Here is a 22,687-nt window from a genome sequence, read left to right on the forward strand (position 1 = left end):
AGAAGCTACGCCTTCAGATAAGCTAATGCTAAAGCTAACTGTGCGGCTAGTCAGAGCAATGCTAAATGCTGAAGAGGACTTATGATCTTTTACAAGAGGTCTTTAGTAAACTTTAGTGCAACAGTATAAAGAATGCAATGTGTATAAGTGCATTAACGTTCATCTTAGCACAGAATGTTTTTAATCACAAATATGTTTTGATTTGCCTTCATCTCCTTTAAATCTTTCACTGGAAAAAAGAGATGCACTGAATTTACTACACTTAAATGTGTTCATCATTTCTACATGAATAAAATGGCAATAATTGTGTTGTAATACATTTTATTTACGTGGAAATATGCATTTGAATTAAGTAAATTTAGTGTATCACTTTGTTTAAATGTTCTTGTTTCTTTACACTTTTTTGGTTGTTTCTTTCTGTTCTTAAAAAGTCATGCTGGTACAGATATATCCAGATGTTTTTAGACCTTTAGACATGCATAGGCCATGCCTCTATAAACTTACAAGCCTGAAATGGAGTTGTGTTCTCATGCTAATTAACTCACTTATTTTGAGGTATGAACTAGAAGAAGTTGAACTGCTTAGAAACCTGGATGGTAACCTGTTATATTCACCATTCCATGGAATGAGAGGTTAGATGAGTTCAGAAATGTTTACTGTTGCGTTGCTTGTTAGACAAGTCTGGTTGTAGGCTACAAAGAATTTTCCATACAGTGACAGAAAATATAAGAAACAACTAAAACAAACCAACGAAACAAACAAACAAAATAAACAAATAAATAGATAAAAGAAATGCAAGAATGACACCTTTGGTGCTTGGACCCCTAACAAAACTACATATAGTTATTCCATGGAAATTCTACCGATTTTTAAAAACTTCTACATAATAAATCGTTAAGTTGTTAACAATGTCATTCATAGTGGTTTAAAGTGAAAAGCTCCATTACAGAGAATTGTTCTCAGTGGCAGTGATAGGAACCAGATGTCTGAATAGTTGAATGCCTCTACAAGCACCCTAATAGAAAGCTACTGCAAGAAATGGTTATAAATACACCGCCTGATGCCTTAGACATTGCTTTATGATAGTTTTGTGAAAAGGTTTTGGGCAAAATAGTCCTCAAAGAAATCATTTTCTTCAGATTTACTGCTATTTTACCACCATAATCATTGTACGTTTCACACTAAACCACTTCGAATGACTTTGTTTACATCTCAACCACTGAATTATGTAGAAATTTTGAAAAATTGGTGGATTTCTCCTTTAAATTTAAAATCTACTACACTGTAATCTTTTTTGTCCAGCATGCCAGCTGCCCTTCAACATTTCACAAATGGACCAATAAAAGCATTCAATATGACTTGAAATAATGTGGCAGCGAAGAAGAAGATGCGGGAAACATTGCGCTTTAAAGGGAAATGCTCTTTTATTGAGCAGGCAGAAAGAGAGAACCAGAAAAGGCAGGCAGGTCACTTCTAGCCACACCACTCCAGTCCATGGTAGACACACAGACCCACAGTCTTCCAAACATGCCGACACAATAACACACAAACACCCTTTAGGCTAACAGCAACAACTATTTGCAACATTTAAGTCTCTCTTTACCGGGAGCGTGGCACCTCCCAAGAGCCTCCACGCTTGGCTGCTCCACATGGCCACCCCTCTTATCCACAGCAGTAGCAGGACGCTACAATATTGTCAGACTAGCTAACATTAAAAGTTAAGAACATTTTTCCTTCTTCTATTAAGTTACCATTTTGAAGATACAAAGTTTGGTTTCTGACAGCAGTAAGTTCAAATCAGCAGAGTTATTTTTAAACCTACATGCAATAGTTACATGTACAGGTCACGCTGTTCTACTAACTGCCCAAACAGTGTTTAAAACCTTGGTTAAGGTTTGGGTAAGTCTCCAGGAAATTAATGGAAGTCTGTGTAATGGCCCCACAATTCGCAGAAACAAGATTGTGTGTGTGTGTGTCTTTGTGTGTGTGTGTTTAGGAGGTGCCACATGTTTTCAGTGCCACCGCACCAAAATTACAGGACATTTACCAACAATGCGCAAACTATGTGTTTTCACATCATCCACTGCATGCCACTGTTCCTGTTAATCTGCAGCAGAGGCCCTATTGGTCTCAGCATACAAAACCAAATCCCACCAGCAGGTGTCACTATAAGCCTTCTTAAAGAGACCACAAGCTCACTCTACAATGTACAGTGTTTCTCAGTCCTGGTCCTGGAGGCCCACTGCCCTGCACATTTTAGTGCTTTTCCTGCTTGAACACACCCACTTTAAACCAACATTAAGCTGGTAACGAACTGATTAGTTAGATCAGGTGTGCTGGGATCAGGGAAAACACTAAAGTGGGCCTCCAAGACCAGGGTTGAGAAACACTGCTCTACAGCATGTGCATAAAAACACACACGTGTCTATGTATCTTCCCACAGGGTGGCAGCATTGGTCTGTTGTCTAGTGCATGTTGTCATTTGTTGGGCTCTCTTTGCATCATCTACAGCCTGCGTTAACTAAATGCCAAATCAGATTAGAAATAATGTTGGTTGTTTAAGGAAATTAGGGGTAAAAAAAGATGTTGTTGACCATTATGCTCAGACCTTGAGTCCACAACTGATGCTTTTTACAGATCAGTAGAAACTGGGAATGCATAATTTGCTCCATTTGGGTTTGATGTCTTCACTAAGGCTTGTTAGGGTTTCTTAGGTAAAGTTCTACTGAAGATCCTACAATAACCACCAGGAATATAGAAAATAGAATATATAAATATGGATGCCTAAAAAGGTTATAGACCATATATGAACCTCTTTTGGTTCCCTAAAGAACTTTTTAATGGATAGGTCGTTAGAAAATAGCTCTGTAAATGAGATGTGAGAATGAAATACCTCCACATAATGTAAGAATTATATTCAAATTCCGACCAGTATGTCCAGGCCAAGAACCATTTGGGAACCTTTATACTTCCATATTTCTTTTTTGTAATACCCTTAATTATACCCATTAAATGGCCAGGGCCCACCGGTGGGCCCTAAGTTTCATCACACACTTTTATAACCTAAGAATAGCTCAGCCAGTTTGCACTGAAGTCCCTGTAGTTACTAAATAATAAGCCTTCGTCTGTAATAAGCCTGGATTTTAAAAAAGGCTCTAAACAGTTGCAAATATATGTGCTAAATGGAACCATTTTTAAAAGGGGTCTTTATAGGACCCATATCTTGCATTTTCTTGCACTTGATTGTTCTGTCTGAGGTTCAGTTAAAGCATTTGTGAGGTTTTATGCACCAAAAACAATCATAATTCAGTTATACAGGACTAATTTCCAACCTCTCTTTATCCCTTAAAATAAAAAAGGCTGATTTTGTTGCTGTGCTATTAAGACTGGCACTATATGCAAGTGATGTCTGTTCTGATTGGCTGCCCTGTATTGCACCTCATTCGAAAAGCAGTCCAAGCTGAAACACTCTACATAACTTAAGCATGAATGGGCAGAGCTAAATTACTATAGGCTGAATGAAAAGATGTAGGCAAATGAAATGTGATGGTTTATGTGACGTCACAAAAACAGCCCATATATGGACTGTATGAACTGCACAGTGTTAAACTGCAGCAATTCATTTTCCATTATACAGGACCATAAGATCCACATATAACAGGCTTTTCATTACAGAGAAGGAGCATTTAAATAAGCAAAGAACCAGTTATGGATTTAAATGGTTCTTTGAGTGTTCATCGTTCTGTATAAAACCAATGCCTTTATTAGAAAAAACATTTGAATAACCAATTTTGAAGGTGTAAAGGATATATAAAGAAGATATTATCATTTTTTGGCCCAGTAATTTATGCATCTACTACAAATGATGAGGGAGCAACCAGTAGCGCATAATGAGCACCGAATCTGAACACTTAACTACTCTTTTTAGTGAACAAACCACAATGAATGGCCTTGTTTAATGCAGCCATAAATCACAGATGATTAAATCAAGGTCGATAGTGCTCATCTGGTCTTACTGTCCCTACAAAAATATTTGGCTAGAACATAGGTTCCCCTGTGACCCATTCTTGATCCCCCCCCCCCTTCTCTCTCTCTACGCAGACACAGCTTTGATAAACCTGTTTTGATAGCCAGTGTCTATTTGTGAGGGGATCTTGATATGTGCCATTCAAATGTGTTCTCGTCCAGGTCCTTTCCTCTTGTGGCCATCTATCATAACAAGTAGCACAAGTGCCTTTTCACCGCTCCCTTCCGCTGTTGCTTATGCAAATGGCATTTGCATGAAAACTCATTGCCTTGTGGGCCCTTCCTGTCCCACGGAACACTTGGCAGTTTATGAGGCTACGGTCACCGAGGCTACAGATTGGACTGGGGCTTCGGCTTCAGCACTGTGAGCCAGTTTTTGCAGCTCCTGCTGGAAATTAATCCCACATGTCCGCTTCACCATCTCAGCCGAGCACAACACATGTCCTTATATCATTATTAGGATGCATTTGGATGATGATGACAAGTTTGGCTTATGTTGGAGAAAAGGACAACGAATCTGCTACGTTAAGCACATGTGAATACAACACATATAGACATAACGTATAGCAATTATGTATAGAAAGAAAAACAGAATTTTGTAGGTGTTTGCCAGCTTGCTGAGTTAAATTTCCAAGGCAGATGTTAGAGATGGCTTGTCAGTATTGATGGGTATCAGTATCTGTCATAAATCAGCAGAAAAGAGGGAAAAAAATGAACCCAGTCGATAGCACATACTCACATGTTAGCTGTTGCTGTTAGCTGTGCATTTCTACCTGTGAGGTAGTCGAATGATTAAGTAGTTTTAGGATGATAGTTGCATTTGAGTATTCATCTTAAGTGAAATGCTTCAGTGAAATTAATTCAATTTTAAATCTTTTTAAAGTAGTTTTTAGATATTAAACACCTTGTGGGCCTGGCTTGTAAATCACTCAGTCACTGACCCACTCACTTACTCAAACACTATTTCACTCACTCACTCACGTTTGGCAGGCTGAAAAATTCCCCACTAGGGGGCATCATTAACAGTCAAACTGATAAAACAAATGAATGTTTCTGATGATTCGTTAGAGCAGTGTTTTGCATGAGTGACACTGCGTATCAACAAATTGGTATTGGCTGATACTCAAGCTTTCAATATTGGTATCGTTCCATCCAAATACACAAGGCAAAATAAATGTAAATGCATACTAATATATAATTGTAATTTTTAAAAGTGAAATAACTTTGGACTATGGTCCAAACATATATTATATAGTATGTAATATTGAAATATAATGTAAGGAGCAGCTGGCATTTTAAAATAATTATTCATTAAAAAATAAAAAATAACCAACAAAAATGGATAGATACAACGTTTTATACCAACGGTGATTATATAAAAAAGTCTGTTTAATACAATTTTGGAAATAAAGAGGTTGGAAAAGGTTACCAGCTGATGTATAACACTGATATTTCTTGTATGTGTAAAGCTCACTCCAGTGTACACCAACTGACCGCTTCAGTAAGTACACCACCTCTACACTCTTGTCCATTTTATCAGCTCCACTTACCATATAGGTGCACTTTGTAGTTCTACAATTACAGACTGTAGTCCATCTGTTTCTCTGCATACTTTGTTAGCCCCACTTTATTCTGTTTTTCAATGGTCAGGAATCCCCACAGGACCACCACAGAGCAGGTAATATTTGGGTGGTCAATCATTCTCAGCACTGCAGTGACAATGATGTGGTGGTGGTGTGTTAGTGTGTGTTGCCCTAGTACGAATGGATCAGACACAGCAGTGCTGCTGGAGTTTTTAAACAGTGTGTCCACTCACTGTCCACTGTCCTATCTTGTTGGTTTACCTTATAAATGTAAAGTCAAAGATGATAGCTGATAGCTGCACAGTTTGTGTAGGTCATCCAATGACCAACACAATGACCAATGACTAAAGCCTAAATGTAATGCCATCACATTTACATTAATCTGTCAGTGTAGGCTGAAGGTGCTCATGCAATGCATGAAAAGTGATTAAAAACGACTCTGCAAAATAACATAGTCAAATGTAATATGATGATAATGGCACAGGGCGTAACATTAGAAGATAAGATAATGCTGCAAAGTCTAGACAGATATGTGCCTGTAAAAACAAGCTTTAGCGAGTTCAGAAAAGTCTGACGTCAGTGGAGCACTGACTGTATCAAAGTGAGGTGATATATATGGAAGATTTTACAGTTAAGAAGCAAACTGGCCAAAAATTAAGCCCCTTTCTCTCTCTCTCTCTCTCTCTCTCTCTCTCTCTGGCATGTCTGCCTGTGAGTCAGAATACTTAATCTCTGAAGTGATACAGTGGAGTATGTGTGTGCATGCATGGGTGCGTGTGTGTAGGCTATGTGAAAACTTAAACTTAACAGAGGGAGTGAAAATATCTCAGAAATGTGCCTGGTTTGAAATATGATCAATTCACATTAATATATATATATATAAATATATCATAGTCTTAAAAGTGGCAACTGATTAAAATGGATTTTTAAATAAAAACAAAATAAATAAATAAATCTGCTAAAAGTAGTTTCAAAGTAGATGTCATGATGACATACTGCTTAGTTTGTAACACTATGAATAAAATGATGTGATTAATTTGAATAATTTCAGACAGACAGCCCTAAGTGAGCGCTAATATTCAGTGGGTAGGCAGCAAGAGTGTGGTAGACTTGGAAGGCTTCATATAGAACACTGCCATATTGTGGCGTAGGTTAAAATCACAGGTGAGTATTGCAGTGTAGTATCACAGGTTAGCATTCTGAGGTAGTGTTGCAGGGTAGCATGGTGGCATTGGCCAGTATTGCACAGTAATTAAGTGTGGCATTGTATTACAGTGTAGTATTGTCTGGTGCTGCATTAACAAAACAAAAACAAAATTGGAATAACTGTGTAATCAAAATATTCCAAAATATTCCAAAATCTCTCGTCCCACTGCTCATGCACATGCTGAAGAACATCAACCTAAATCTAATATATACATTTCTTGAATAAGGAGATATATATATATATATACATACACGGTGGTGCTGTGTTCAGAATGGCCTGGGTTCGATTCCTGGCCGGGCGACCAGAGTCATTTCTGTGTGGAGTTTGCATGTTCTCCCCATGTCTGCGTGGGTTTCCTCTGGGTACTCCGGTTTCCTCCCACAGTCCAAAAACATGCAGTCAGGCCAATTGGACACGCTAAATTGCCCCTAGGTGTGAGTGTATGTGTGTGAAAGTGGTTTAGATGATGTATGTATATATATATATATATATATATATATATATATATATAAGCGCGTTAAGTGAATGGAATATTCAAAATTCATGTGCAAATACTCGTAAATAAAACCACTAGTAGTACCGCGGTGTAAAATGCTGAGGCAGTATCATATCGTTAAATCGTGGCGTAGTATCGCTGCGGGTGGCGGAGCGACCAGGGGGAGGATACATTCAGCAACGGCCGAGCGAGCTGAGCTGAGCTGCTCGTATTTTTCCTACATGAAACAAATCCGAGGCGGTTAAAGACGCTGCGAACGTTGCTGTCGAAGTGCTTCGTCGCTCTTCTGTTATCGTGCCCTTCGGCGAACGTCCAAGACTTACAGCGCGGTCCGGACTCCCGGTTCGGTTTTGGGGCAGCGACAAGAACGGAAAATAAGCGAAAGGTGTTTGTGCTGTTTGTGTTGGCTGTTGCCTGGCGGTGCGAGGCGGACTCGGTGCAGCATGAAAGCCCGCTGGCCCTGCTCACTTCGTAGGTAAGCGCGCTCGCTTCTGCCACGGCTGCTTTAGCATTCAGGCACAACATGCCTCCTAGCCCGTAAACAAAGAGCCGTTTGGAAGCCCGTTAACTCGCCAGTACCTCGAGCTCACTCCTGCCAGGCACACCGCGGTCTGCTCAACTCGAGCGGGTTAGGAAAAAGTCACGCTCCGGTTTGCGGTGACGGGACCAGCACCCCCTTTACTGCTTCGGGAAAACGGCGGGCTAAAGTCGTTCTCTGCGCTCCTGTACGGTTAAGGACGACGATGCCCTCGCTGGTGGCCATCCGGCTGCTCGTGCTGGTGCTCGGGCTGTGCTCGCTGCGCGTGGCCGGCCAAGGGCGCTCCACCCCGGCTACATGCTCGCCTCTGTGCCGCTGTGACGAGGACGGAGGGGCGGACTGCTCGGGTAAAGGACTCAGCACTGTCCCCACTGGACTCAGCGCCTTTACTTATTATCTGTAAGTCTTCCAAAACCTGCCTTTTTTCTTACTAGCACTACTTGTGGTCTAAACATTGTAGGTTCTGTGCTGGTTTGATGTGTTGTGGTGGTGGTGGTGGTACCCCAAAATGCTGTTGATTCTGAGGATGATGGATAGGCAAGGCTAAGGTAGCCTAAACTTTTCCACACTAACATAAAGACTGAGTAAAACAGCCGACACTGTGTTTCTTTCCCTAAAAAACCTTTTACTGTTCATTCTCTACAACACTGTGACAAGTTTGGTCACCCTCAGATGCACTTCAATTGTGGGAGTAGGCTGTGTGTAGACCATGCAAAGTAGCTTTTATCAGAACCAGAAAGTCATATTTATTTCTAAATCTGATCTGTTTCTTTTGAGTTGTTGCTATACTTTCATAAGCAAGCACCTCAACTTGAATGCCTTCTCCTGGCCAGCCAGCTGTAAGTGCAGCCAGTGCAGTTGCAGTGTTCACCGTGTCAAGTTTTGTGACACGACTATTGTTTTCTTTGGACAGAACTAGAGCGAGTGAATTTTTTGGCCAATAACCAGCCTAAGAGTCCTCTCCCTAAGTAGAACATGGGGGGAAAGGGGCGGGGGGTGTAGTATGCAACACTATTCCTACTTTATTAAACACCTCTCAGGCTGGTGGCTGAACTTCAGCTGTCCAAGAAAGTTTTTTTTTTTTTTATTTTGTGTGCATAGACCTGTTATTTGCATGCTCTTTTTTTTCTTTTCAACACATTCCATTTCATAAATCTGCTCATTTGGACAAGACTTGAAAGTTTCTGTGTTATACTAGACTAATGTACATGATTTAAAACATATGCGTGGCATTCAGCATTTGTGCGTTGTTGGTGCTTGTGTATATTTTAGTGTAAATTGAGCTTTGACATCAGCAGTTGGAGGCTTTCAAACCTGTTTCATCTAAGAAATTAATTTGTTTAGTCTTAAAAAGAGCCTGTATTAAACTTTAAATGGCCTCGCTATGGTTGAAGTTCATAACTTTCCTGTTAAAGGGACCATCTTACATTTTTTTTTGTATTCAAGATTTCTTGTATTGTCCAGTCATAATTCATTTTTACATGGCCATTTCCCAAACACGCCTGTATCTCAGGGTGTTTTTGTTAAAATGCCTTTAAGATTGACACATGTAAATGATTTCAGTTCTCATTGGCTGCCCTGTATTGCACCTCATTCCACTTCAGCGCGAGTGATCGGCTAAACTGCTGTAGGCTGAATAGGCGGATTTATGTAAATGTTTTGGTTTTTATGACATCAGAGAAACAATGGATTTTTGAAGGATATTGAAACATTTTACAATTCATTTTACAAAACAACATTTACATACTAGGAAAATTTAGTTTTCCATGATATGGGCCCTTGAAAAGTCCCTGTAGGGAGAAAGGATGAGTTAGACAAGTTAGATAAGAACATCTAAGTGAATATATATGGCTTGTCAGAAGTCAGACAGCACCAATCATCACTCAAGCTAGCAGAACTTCTGTCTGTAGCCAGTCAGGTGGTTTGCTGTGTTACTAGCTGAGCTGTCCTGACAACTCTGGGGACGGAGCTTAAGGGTGGGAGCCAAAGGCAAAGTGGCCCTCTTAAATTACAGAGGCTCCTCCTCTTTAGACTCCACTGCTTTTTTTTAATTGTCTTCTCCTTCTACTGGGATCAGGTGCCTAGAAGTGAGTGGTCATCATGTCTTGGAAGCGAGCGAAGTCTCCACAGTGCAGTGGGTCTTTCTGTGCTCGTGCATTTTGAAAACAGCTTGACGACGATCTAGAAATATCTTTGCCAAGCAGCAGCGTGTAACCCAACTCCAGGCTAAGTCCAGTCTGCGGAAGTGATAAGGCCAGAAATAAAGCCGGAGTGTTAACACTCGCCGTTGCAGTGGCCATCTTAGATATCGCTGCGTGATATGCAAAAGCCATAACGTCGCAGGCCCTGTGCAGTGCTGAGCTGATACTCGTAGACATTTACCTGGCAAACTACTTAACCAGCTTAATGAGTTTTTCATAGAACAGGTTTCGCCAGTACTTACTTATCAGTGCTTATTTAAAACCTATAGTAGTACTAGTATAGTAGATTAGTGTGACTATTGGCAGTTAATTCGTCTGTATTATACTGTAAAGTCAGGTTTAGGTTAACTAGTCACTTACAGAGGTGGGTAGAGTAGCTTAAACCTATACTCAAATGAAAGTATTGTTACATAAATGAAATGGTGAAGTAAGTGAAGTAAAAGCATCTTTCCAAAGAAGTACAACTTGAGTACAAGAGTAGCAGGTCAACTACTTAATTACTGAGTAACTTAAAGAATTGTGGCAGAACTTCATGGTTAATCCAGCATCTATTGGAACGGAAGATTGTTAGGCAATGTTCTTCTGTTTTTGATGCACTTTTAAAAAAATGGTAAAACTCCAAAGTCAGCGGTGCAACCAATCGCAAAGCAGTACAGATGCTGTCACCAACATAACATGATGAAAGCTAACACAAAAAAGGAATTAGGAGTGAAATCTGAAGGACTAAAATGTAGCTGTGAGTAGAAGTGAAACTATTATCATTTGAAAATACGCAGGACTGTACAAATTCATCAGAATTGTACTTGAGTGCATGTAACTTAGTAAACGTATGTAGTTTCTGACCACCTCTCATCAATAATGACTAGAGATGCACCGATTTGAAAGTTGTACGCTGATGCCAGTCTCCGATATTTTTCATGTGCGTATCTGTCAGTGCCGATAGACCACTGTAGTGCTCGTATTAGGAACTCCGGGTCTAAGCTTGAATTCTCTATGGCCAGAATGAACTGGGTTTTCGAAAAATCACCTCTGTCACACCCTGTGTTAAATAAAAATGTTCAGGTCCTGATACATTTTGTACTGTGTACATTTTTCTCCCGAATATCAATGGATTCTCTGGATTGTGAGGTCGTTAAACAGTTGAAATATGAATATTGCTGCATGTAAGCTAATGCTACTACGCAATGAACTGACGTCATTAGCCTCCTTAAGCACGCTTTGGCAGTATGGTAGTGTATCTCCATGTACAGACTGAGTGCAGATGAAAGGACAAAACAATAACAAATACGATAAAATGAATAAAATGTAGATATTTTAGCACAATAGTACAGCATTATCTAAATGTTCTGCTCTTTCTGAGTTCAGTGAATACATGATCGAATATCGGTTTAAAATATCGGCCAAATTGAAACATCTGTCTGATGGCTAGAGGTGGGTGATATGACGAATTTGTGACGATATCGTTATTGTGATGAATTTTGTCATCATAATAAATTATGTGGTTTTTTGAGCACATTGTTGATGTTTATAATTAGAGAACACATTTAATTAATAAGAGAGCATAATTAGTCCTGTTTAATTGGATATAGAGCAGTACAGTATGTGAACAGTTGATTAAAAATCATTGTACCAAGAGTTTTTGATGGCTTTTGATGGATAGTGCATTCTGTCTGTCTGGCAAAATATTGTGACACATATGTGTATCATGTTAAGTATCGTGATACTATATTTTTGCCATAACGCCCACCCCTAAAGACGATATATATTTTTTAAGCAAATAGCTGCCAGTATGATTTTGAAATTATTGTGCATCCCTTCTAACACCCAAGAGATACTTATAATGCACTTCATATTTCTCCACTCCAGGCTAAATCATAGGCATGCGCTGAAATGACTAGCATGAAAATTGGTGATGAATGAGCCAGCCACATGATTGGTCAGCCTGCAGTCATACCGACATCACTAATGTTCAGATCTTATGTGAAAGAACATATGCTCCACTGAATTGTTGCAATAACTCCACAAAGAATATGTGTTATTTTTTCAGTTTATATTATTCTGAAGTCTTTCTAGAAGCCTCATATTATTTGTGACATCATGCTGAAAAGGCTTGCATGAAAACTAATAAGACCGTTCATGTCAACACTTTGAATACTCCAGCATTTTTCAGCCTAATTCCCTATGGTAGATTACCATGGACAACATTTCCAATGAGTTGTACTTAGCAACAGATTATAAAACTTGAATTATATTTGAAGCCGGTCAGCAGGTGCAGAAGCTGCTACTTATTGGATTCCATTATTAGTTTGGAATAGAGCTGGGCGATATGGCCAAAAATGTTATCACGATAAACAAAATTTATATTGTTCGATATCGATACATATCACGATAATGTCAAATCATTATTTCTTTCAAGTTTGAAGGCTGATTTTTGCTCCTGGGTGGTTAATTGCTGTTTTAAACTATCCTTTATGGTCGGAACACGACAAACACTCACCAAACAGTGGAACATTTCACAAATCTGTCATGGGAGAGTGGGAGAAAGTTTCTGGTGAGCTGTTTTTACCAGCTGGAAAAACATGGCTATTTTGTAATAGTCATAATTTAAGAAAGAAAACAGATTATTTTTAGCTGGTGACGAGCGCTCGGCTACCCCGCTGCAAATGACATCACAGTATTCAGACACCAGCTAGCGACGACTGGATATTCAATTGTAGTAGTTTAAAGGGGTGAACCGCAAAATATCAACACCAGACAAACAGAGTCCTCATTTTAGGTACGTTTAAACTGAAAGCGGTGCTTTTGTGTCGTGTTTGATCTACAGTATCATTAATTCGCCGTGTCGTGCAGTGACGAAGCGCTGCTTTAAGTTAGCCAGCTGCTAAAAACAGCTAGCCTGGAAAGCTAGCGCTCTCCCGCTCTCCAATGCCTCACAGCTTCCTCAGTTTACTTTTGTTTACATCAGGGCCGTAACTGCATGAACCCACTTCTTTCTTTCACTTTCGTTGCTTGGGAATGCACTCATACTTAAATATGACTATCCGAGCGCTGTAACAGCGCTGTAGTTGTGAGGATTGTGATTTAACGCTGCTAAAGCTGGTTAGGATGTACAGAAAGAGGTGAGTTCGCTGTAGGACAGTACAGTTACACCACTGACCTCGTCACTCACACTCGGTCACAGGAGAACAGATCGCCGGTCGCTCCGCTCAAACAGGGAATGTAAAACTCCGCGTTTCAGCCGTTGCTAAAGACTCATCTTACTCGTGGCCCCCTCCCTCTCTAATCATGTAGAAAAACTCGGAAGTGCGCCCTCTCCTGGCGACAGCAGAGTAGTGTCGCTTTCCTTGCAGTAGAAAACGCCACCAAGGCTTTCGCTGATCGTGGGAGTGTGAGAATGGTGTATTATATCGAACACTTATCGAACATGTCGTATCGCTCTATCGAGGAAAAATTATATCGCGATAATTATCGTTATCGTTTTATCGCCCAGCCCTAGTTTGGAAAACAAGTATTTTATGCTGGTTACTAACCATTTAGTATGACTTTAATCACATGAATGAGACATTGTTTTTGACTGATAACATAGGCTTGTCAGGTGCTCCTGATAAGTTCCATGATGCAGTTTGAAAAATAGTGGAAAATAATGTATAGGCCAGGTCATACATGTAAGCTGGCTGTAGAGCCCATGTATCAAACCCAAGGGCCACTGGCCAGATCAGGCCTGCCACACGATCCTATCCGGCCCGCAAAAGTATTTTCATTTTCTCTTAATATTAGCCCGTTTCACAATATGCTGCACTACAGTCCCCAGCATGCACTGCAGCGTAATGTAGTCCAACTCTTCTGCCTCAACAGCAGTCTATGGGACTGCGGTTACACCTCAATTCTGCACAATTCCACACCAGTCATGTCACCAAAATGTATTTCAGCTGCAGTTCAACCAGTATAAACACTTAACATTAGCTCAGCAGCTCAGAAATTGAGGCCAAGCCTTAATGAACTTGCAGCAAAGAAAGGATGCCAGGTGTCTAGTTCAAGCAAATAGGTAGGTATAAAAGACTGAGCTCCTAGGGACATTTAAATTTTGAATATTTCAAGTGTCCATGTAATATTTCAAAGTCTACTACAAGTGTCTGTATTTTATTGTTGATGTTTTTGCATATGTTGAATAAACAATGGCCAGTTACTGGTTGAGTTTGACACTCCTGCTGTAGAGAATAATGCAACTATATGCTAAAATGATGTTGAAATAAAGCCAAATTACAGATGTTACAGAAGCATTGCTGCTGGCTAAGTAGCTCATCTGTCAGTCAACGGCGTGCCAGTCATGGCATGAATGGCAGGCTTTGCCGTGATGTGAGAAATGCGCTGGCACACGGCTGCCTATGTTTCTCTGAGGCTCCCCGCGCTGCACGCCTTATTGCATTTCTGGTATTTATTTATGTAATTGATAATAGTAGGGCAGCTCTGAGTGTCTGTCCCTTGAATTGCCTGCTGCCGCCGCCTCTGTGTCTATTCCTGCAGAGAGAGAGAGAGAGAGAGAGAGAGAGAGAGAGAGAACTGGAGAGAGGCAGAGAGGAGAATTGGAGAAAGACAAAGGAAAAGCGAAGGAAGGGAACAGGAGTGCAAGAAAGAGTGAATGTTAAGAAATGGCATGCACACAAAGGCAAAGCTAGGGTGTGTGTGAGAGAGTGGTGGATTATTGACGACAGAGAGAGGGGAAGAGAGGCAGAACGAGAGAAGCAGGGCAAGGGAGAGAGAAGTGGAGAGTTAGAGTGTGTGTGTGTGTGTGTGTGTGTGTGTGCATATTACATATCTTTTTGATGACTCAGATTTAAGATTTAAAGTAAAGTTAAGATTTAGGGTTAGGATTAGAACAATCTTATTACATGTGTGCATTTACTTGTTGATATAATTGGTAATAATATTATTTAATCAGTATATCTGTCTACCTATTTAGCTGTCTGTCTATCCACAGAAAAAAGAAATCTGTAGGGATGTTTTTCCACACCTCCAAAGTTAAGTCTTAGAAGTTGGTTGCATTTTCTACTTCTCACAATCCAAATAATTCCAATTACAAATTTAATACATCACAGTTTAGGAGTACAAATGTTCTTTTTTTGTCTATTTTCTTTTCTCAGTAAGGGCTTCTTGACAGCTACACATCCTTTCAGACTCATAGTGTTGTTGTCGTCTCAAGTGGAAGGATGACCAGAAACACCTATGGATTTTTTCAGATCTGAAGCAAGAGCAGAGCTCAAAAATTAAAGCTTTAAATACTTTTTAAATAAATTTAAATAAATACAGTTTTGGTGGTCTACCAGGTCTTGGGGCTGAACGATTTTGGAAAAATATCTAATTGCGATTTTTCTGATCAATACTGCGACTGCGATTTAAATTGCCATTATTTTTGTAAATTGAGGTCCAGGCCTGTTATTTTGGCCAAGATGACCAGAACATCCACTTTTTCTGGCTTGAGACTTGAACACTGAACATGCCAGACTGCCAGTTAATTGTGGTTTTGATGTCACAGCATGTAGTTGTTTGATTGCTTCTGATTGGTCCAACTCATCTACAGGCAGTTTGCAAGCTCTGATATTACATTACTATGTATTATGTTCCCCTACTTAAGACATTATTAATAAAAAATGTCTATAATTAATATTGCAGCTTTTGCAATTTGAAAATTGCGCTCTTTTAAATTGGGATTTCGATATAAAAATGATTAATCTTTCAGCCCTACCAGGTCTTGCACGGTTGGTAGGAGTTCTGTTTGCCCTGTATCTTTTAACAATTTTATGAACTCCAGTTTTGGAATCACCTGTTTTTTCACTAATTTTCCTTTGACTTTCTTCTTCCTTATGCAAGTGTATTGTCTTGTGCACCCCTGGTCAAATTACGTGAGTTTTCTAAGTGAAAGTAAGTACACATTAACTACAGGAAACACACATTTGCATGTTTTTAAATTTAAATTACTGTTTATGTGCTGAATTTCACATACTGGGGGGAAAAACATAAAATGAGGCCTGTGCAAAAGTTATAGTACATATTATATTTGATATTTATTATTTGATATTGTTATTTTTTCAAAACTTAGCAGCAAAAATGCCATGTTGAATTTTGCTCCATGTAGAGGATGTTTAAACTTATTTTAACTTAGAAAATCAACAAAACATATAATTTGAGCCGGATCATTCAAACTTAATTGCGTACGACTGTATATATGAAGGCTTTCATTCCAAAATGCATTACAGACCACTTTCAAGAGTTTTCTTTTTTTTCATGGTATATGATGTTTAAAGTGGACTGTACACCTACGATGATTAATACCACCTTTATCGGAGAAATAGAAACGTGTTTTCCATTACACGTCAACTGTTTATTTTTAAAAACCTCCTTGTATCCAAAAATCTTTCAAATGGATATCAAACACACTATTAATATCTGTACAAGCCTCACAAGCCTCAGACGTGATTTGCTAAAAGTATGAAATCCATATGATCCCACACCCTCACAAGCTATAAAACAAGCCCGAGTGTGTGTAAGACCGAAAGCGAGGGTGGAAGAATCTGGTTGATCATTTATCCCCCCTAGTGCAGATAGCAGTCTGAGGCTTGTGTGCTTAATAAAGTTTGCGAGGTTTAACAGGTAGTTGCGCAATGCCTCAAGTTAATGATCCACTGCAGGTGGGGCAGCTCACTGGCTCACTGAGGCACAGCACTGGTTTCTGCAGCAAATATGCACGGCAGTAGCCTCAACACGAACAAATCCTTCACCTTGACCTTGAGCTTATTGTCTGGGAGAAAAAAACAACCAGTGAAAATAGATCATAACTTATTATATTGCCCGCAAGACCTGTCCCTTGTCTGATAACTCAAACAAAGGATGCATTGTATATACAGTACATGATATTAAGATTTGTTTAGATGTTGCAAAACAGTTCCCTTTACATAGTATTCACCTTTGGAAGTCTTTGTGTCGTTGTTATTGAGTACAAGTACACTTTTTAGTACTTGCTGATTCAGATTCTGATACCATAATAAGTAACCTACTTAGAATTAAGTAGTTGTTAGTGTAAATGAGTGCAGTGTTCCTTTAAAATGCTTTCCTTTCAAATCTAACTGATATTGAATGACGTGCTTTAGCTAGCTATGGTACTTTCTTTACTTTGCAGTGTTGCAGTGAAGAATAACGAGTTTTGTTGTACATTATAAAAGCGCTTCTGTACAGCTGTAAGTCTCTGTAGCACAGCGACCACAGGAATCACATTCGAGGCTAATCCGTAGAGCTCACATTTAGAGTTTTACGTGTTGGGAGTCTTTTGTTTGGCTGGTTGAGCTGTAGTTGAATGTCTTCTTAATCACAGACATACACTATGCGGTTTTGGAAGTATTGTTCTGTGGTGACTCACACTACATTTGAATAGACTGTCAAGTTTGGACAAAGCCTACAATTAAAATGGTCGCAGTGTATGAAAAGACTCGTTCTGATTGACATGTATGTGAAACACAGCAGCTACAGACAGCGCTGTCTATGAGCAGTCGTCAGTGAAGCTGTCATTCAAAATACCACACTGAGCAGTCGAGTACTGAGCAGACTCGCTGAGTTTACTAACTTGTGCCACACTGTGCACTGAAACTAAAAGCAGGTGGTGATGCACATGGGTAGGACAGTATGGTCTCTCTACAGCCTGTTTTGCAAAACATTCACCATATTTACATTCATACCTCATAATTCTATTCAGTCAAACAGTAACTTTTTTGCCTCTGTTTTGCCGGCCTGTATGTCTCCACCCATATTGGGAAGTGATTGTGATTGTATTTGTGTGTGTTTTAAAAATGGGGAACGTGCCAAAGTAGAATGTTTAAAGTGACTGACTTTGTGTCTGATTGCCTTGGCATCAGCAACACTTTGCTGTGCGAGCAGAGCCTCGTTCATTTGAGTCATTTGTTCATTAGTGCGGCAGCGTACACTTTCAGCTTACGTTACATGGTATCAGGTGGTATCGGATGTTGCTATTGGCGCATTGTTATAAGCATGAGTGAGAGTAAATGAGCACAATATTGGGCTGATACCTATCAGCATCATTCAGTTCAAGTTTATTGTCGTTATACATACACAATAATAATAAGTGTACGGTAATAAGTATATATGTGCCAGTAGAGCTGGCATCATGACATTGTGATCGTGAATGCAGTTGCACTGATTGACAACCGAAGTTTTAAAAAAAAAACAGTGCCAGTCAGTAACCCACAGCAGTTTACTGCATGAAAGCAAATTCACAGTACACATTGTCTGTTTTTCTGAGCTCACAGTGCACCTGACAAACAATAACAATAATACCAAAAAATGAAGAAGGCGCAGGAGGATAAAATAAAGTAGGGATCCACAGTCTGTATCAGCCAAGATTGGAATCTGCAAAATTTTGATTCTGGTCTATGTTGGCATGATTGCATCATGCAATTCCTTTTTCAGGTGCACTTACGTGCTGCAAATTTCCTGTTCTGCCACATCCCAAAGGTGTTCTATTGGATTCAGATCCAATTACTGGGAAGGCCACTGAAAAAAATGGAATTCATTGTCATGTTCATGAAACCAGTTTAAGATGACTTCTGCTTTGTGACACGGTGCATTATCATGCTGGAAGTAGCCATTAGAAGATGGGTAAAGCATGGGTATGAAGGCAGCAACAGTACTCAATAGGCTAAGGCATTCATGTGATGATTGATTGGTATTAATGGGCCCAAAGTGTGCCAAAAAAACATTACCCACCATTACACCTCCTCCACCAGCCTGGACTGTTGACACAAGGCAGGTTGGGTCCATGAATTAAAGCTGCTGGCTTCAAATTCTGACCCTGTCATCTGTGTGCCTCAGCAGAAATCAAGATTCATCAGACTAGGATACATTTTTCCAGTCTTCAACTGTCCAGTTTTGGTGAGCCTGTGTCCACTATAGCCTCAGCTTTCTGTTCTTGGCTGACAGAAGTGGAACCCGACGTGGTCTTCTGCTGTTGTAGCCTATCCGCCTCAAGGTTAGACATGTTGTGCATTCTGAGATGCCACAGCACCACAGTTGTTAGAGTGGTTATCTGAGTTACTGTAACCTTACTGTCAACTCAAACCAGTCTGGCCTTGACCTCTCTCATCAACAAGGTATTTTCATCTACAGAACTGTCACTCACAGGACATTTTTTCTTTATTGCACCATTCTGAGTAAACTCAAACTTGTGCGTGAAAATCCTAAGAGATCTGCAGTTATAGAAATATTCATATCAGCCTTTCTGGCACCATCAGTCATACCATGGTCAAAATCACTGAGATCACATTTTTCCCGTTCTGACAGTTGAAGATGCTGACCTGTATGAGTAGGTGTACAGGTGTTCCTAATACAGTGCTAGGTGAGTGTAAATAACATGAGGCAGATAAGTGCACTCGCACTGGGTTTGAATGATGCTGCTACACCCATCAAAATGTTGAAGCATAATGAATAATTGTGCTAAATATCCGGTTGCCTCTTATTTCGAAGTATCAGTGCTTTTCATTCATATTATTTAAATGTGATTTAAAATTTAAATATTTTCAATGTTGGTTTGAGCCATTAAGGAGCAAATAATCTTGTTTGTATTGCAGCTCAGCCTAGTAAAAGTTCTGGAAGTGTGCTAGAGTGTTTCATGTGTTCATTTACCCCACACAGTGTGAGCTTTGGATTAAAAAATAAATCAGTCAAAAGAATCGTCTGTTGGGCAATTTTGGTGTAAAGAAATCAGAATTGGTATCTATCATAAAATGTATAATTGGTGCACCCCTAAAATAAACATAATTAATTGTTCCCTTAGACAACAGTGGCTTAGAGTGAGTGTTTGTCCAGATGCTCATGCTGATTGATAAAAAGATGAACATATCCTCAGGTCTATTACCAAGATTAAAATCATGATAATGATTAACAAACAATATTGTGCAATAAGGGTGAATGTTATGCCAGAAATACAGTATTAAGATAATTGAAGACACTTAATGAATGTTTCGCAGTATTTAGTTTTGAGATTTTCACACAAGTTGGAACAGACAAAAGGCACAAACAGGAGAGGAAAAATCAACTGGTAAAAAGAGATAAATAAAATAAGACAATGGCAACCAGTCAGCTACTTGTTACTATGCACACTATGTAGTCACTATACATGGGTTCTTGTTCTGTTTACAACCTGTATAATTGGTCTAAATTTATTTTTTATGATATAAATAGTAGTTTGGTGTTCTAGAAGTACTGACAATATCTGCAATATACTCATTAAAGTGCACTGTGACGTTATCAGTTTAGTTAACGGACTCAAGGCTGCGTGCAGAGTTTTATTTTCTGAGAAGCTCAGGCAGTAAAGTGTTTATAGCTGCAAATAGCAAAGACTGTGCTTCACTTCCACGAATAAGAGGATGACTTCAGGCGTTTACATGTTTGACCCCAACCACTTCAACCTCGTCTCATCTTCTCCCTCTCACCCAACTTCAGCGGGACATCCCCCCTCAGCTGTCTGTCCGCACACCATTAGCAGGCCCTTGTCTCAGGCTCAGTTGAGCGATTCTGCACTGAGAGTCAGGAATGTGCCTTTGTGTCCCGTTAACAAAACAGAGGCGCCGGATTCTGGTCCGTCTTCAAGGCGCAGAGGACGGGCAGCCAGACGGAACAGGCCTCTCCACTTTTCCACACCTTTTCCAGCGCCTGCCTGCACACAGCTTAGACGGCTCTGCACAAGAGACAGGAGCACAATAGGGTGTTTGTGCACGAATCACGGCTGAAAGGGAAAATGACATGGCTGGACTAATGCACATTTAATAGTGCTTACGCGAGCTGTGATAGGAACGGGTTTGAAGGTCGCTGGAATTAGGATTCAGAGAATTTCTAGTTGGCTTGAACAATAACTGGGCTTGGAACAGCCTTTATAGTTATGGTTATGGTTTTAATTTATTGATTCCTGTAAGAAACTGAAAATCAATTGCAGGGTTTAAACCCTTGAACTGCAAGGTCTTGGATGTGGACCCGCACTTTATTTCCGTTCTCTCATAAGCACATTACTTATCGTATCTGTAGTTACAGAAGCGTTTATAGTAGTTACTGAATAAGTCTTAAGATTAATAACCGTATAATAAGCCTACAGCTTAAGGAGATAAGAACCAGTGCTGGAAGTGGATTCAGGGTAAGGTATCTAGGGGTGGGCGATCATAATATGTTGCTGATGACTGGACCAAAAGAAATGGCCTAAAATTACTTAGGGGGGAAAAAAGTCTGGTTCCATTGATGTACATTAAAAGTAAAGTGTGTTTTTCAAAGTTATCATTTTGGAGATACGAGCAGTGATATTCAGAGTACAAACTTCTGTACATATTAATGCACCATTACTGTTTGTTCCTGAACAACAAAAAAATCAGAAAATGTGGCCTATACAAAAGTTATGGCACACTGTATATTTTATGTTGTTTTTTTTTCCAATATCTTAAACTTCGCAAATAAATAGGGATTGTGTACTTAAATTTGCAGAAAAATCCATATTTAAGTTTCCTGAAGAGAATGTGATTATTTTATTATTTTCACTTAGAAAATCAACAAAATGGGCATTATCACCAGGGATGTTGCATATGACTGTTTATGGTATAGTTTTAATTTGTCTCTGCTGTTTTGTTGGTGTATTGTGCTTTTTTTCAGAGAAGCTAAATATCAGGACATGTGTTGTGAAGGTGTCTTAAGGTATTACGATATTCCATTTTTGCCATCTCACCCACCCCTAAATGCACTGGTATTTGAGTTAATGTACTGCTTCAGGCGAGCGAGGGAATGTGAACATTCTAGACTTGTATATAGCACTTTTTTGTAACCTGCAGGAACATAGACACCCTTTCAGAGCCACTGTAAGACCACACATACATACGCTTTGGTCATGGAAAGTAGGTGGCGAATAAGGGCTGTGTGAAAGAAGTAAGAATTCTGGCAGTGCTTTTCTGTGGAAGGTTAACTCCTACATTTCTTTGTGACAGTTTTTATTCCGTAACCATGTGACAAAGCCAGTTCAAACCCCTCAGATATCTGAAAAGTGGACACAATACAGCTGTCTGACCCTGCCTTTCACTTTCTAGTCACGCTCTCTCTCCCTCTGAGCCCCCTTTTTCATTTTACTTTGTATTTTCTACTCATTTTATGCTCTTGGTGCCGACAGCTTTTGAGTTTTGATGATTTATAAGGAATACAATAGAGGTTTTTCACTGATGTAGAAGATTTGGAGGAGGATGGATGGATGGACAGATGGTTGGTTGCCAGGTATTGCACAGTTTTCCCCCTTAGTAATTACCTTTTCACTCATTACCTTGAATTCTTTTTTTACACTGTAGAGCCTCATTTGTTGAGTTTATTTCCGTTGTTTATGAAATGTGATTACAAAAGTCATTTGAGTTGCGCCCACCTTGCTTGCACTCTTTTTTTTTTGCATGTTTTGTTAGTGCCTCGAATGCTATGTTTATAAATGATGTAATGTTTTTCTCATAAGTTCACACAGCACACTTCAGAGTGACAGGCATGTTCTCTTAGGGAATAAAATATGAAAATTGACTTTTATAGGTCTTTGACTATTTGTGGTGTCACTTGGTGGAA

General features: G+C 39.6%; 1 protein-coding gene across 1 annotated transcript in view; it reads left to right on the forward strand.

The window, feature by feature from the left end:
• Positions 1-7,468: 7,468 nt before the first annotated feature.
• lgr4 (leucine-rich repeat containing G protein-coupled receptor 4) overlaps positions 7,469-22,687 on the forward strand; it is a 93,390-nt gene continuing 78,171 nt past the window's right edge. The window contains exon 1 of the mRNA XM_036584189.1: positions 7,469-8,249. Within this exon, the coding sequence (XP_036440082.1) occupies positions 8,056-8,249 (194 nt within the window). The 5' untranslated portion in view covers positions 7,469-8,055. The remainder of the gene's footprint in view (positions 8,250-22,687) is intronic.

This window comes from Colossoma macropomum, unplaced genomic scaffold (assembly GCF_904425465.1).
Source record: "Colossoma macropomum unplaced genomic scaffold, Colossoma_macropomum, whole genome shotgun sequence".
Classification (NCBI taxonomy): domain Eukaryota; kingdom Metazoa; phylum Chordata; class Actinopteri; order Characiformes; family Serrasalmidae; genus Colossoma; species Colossoma macropomum.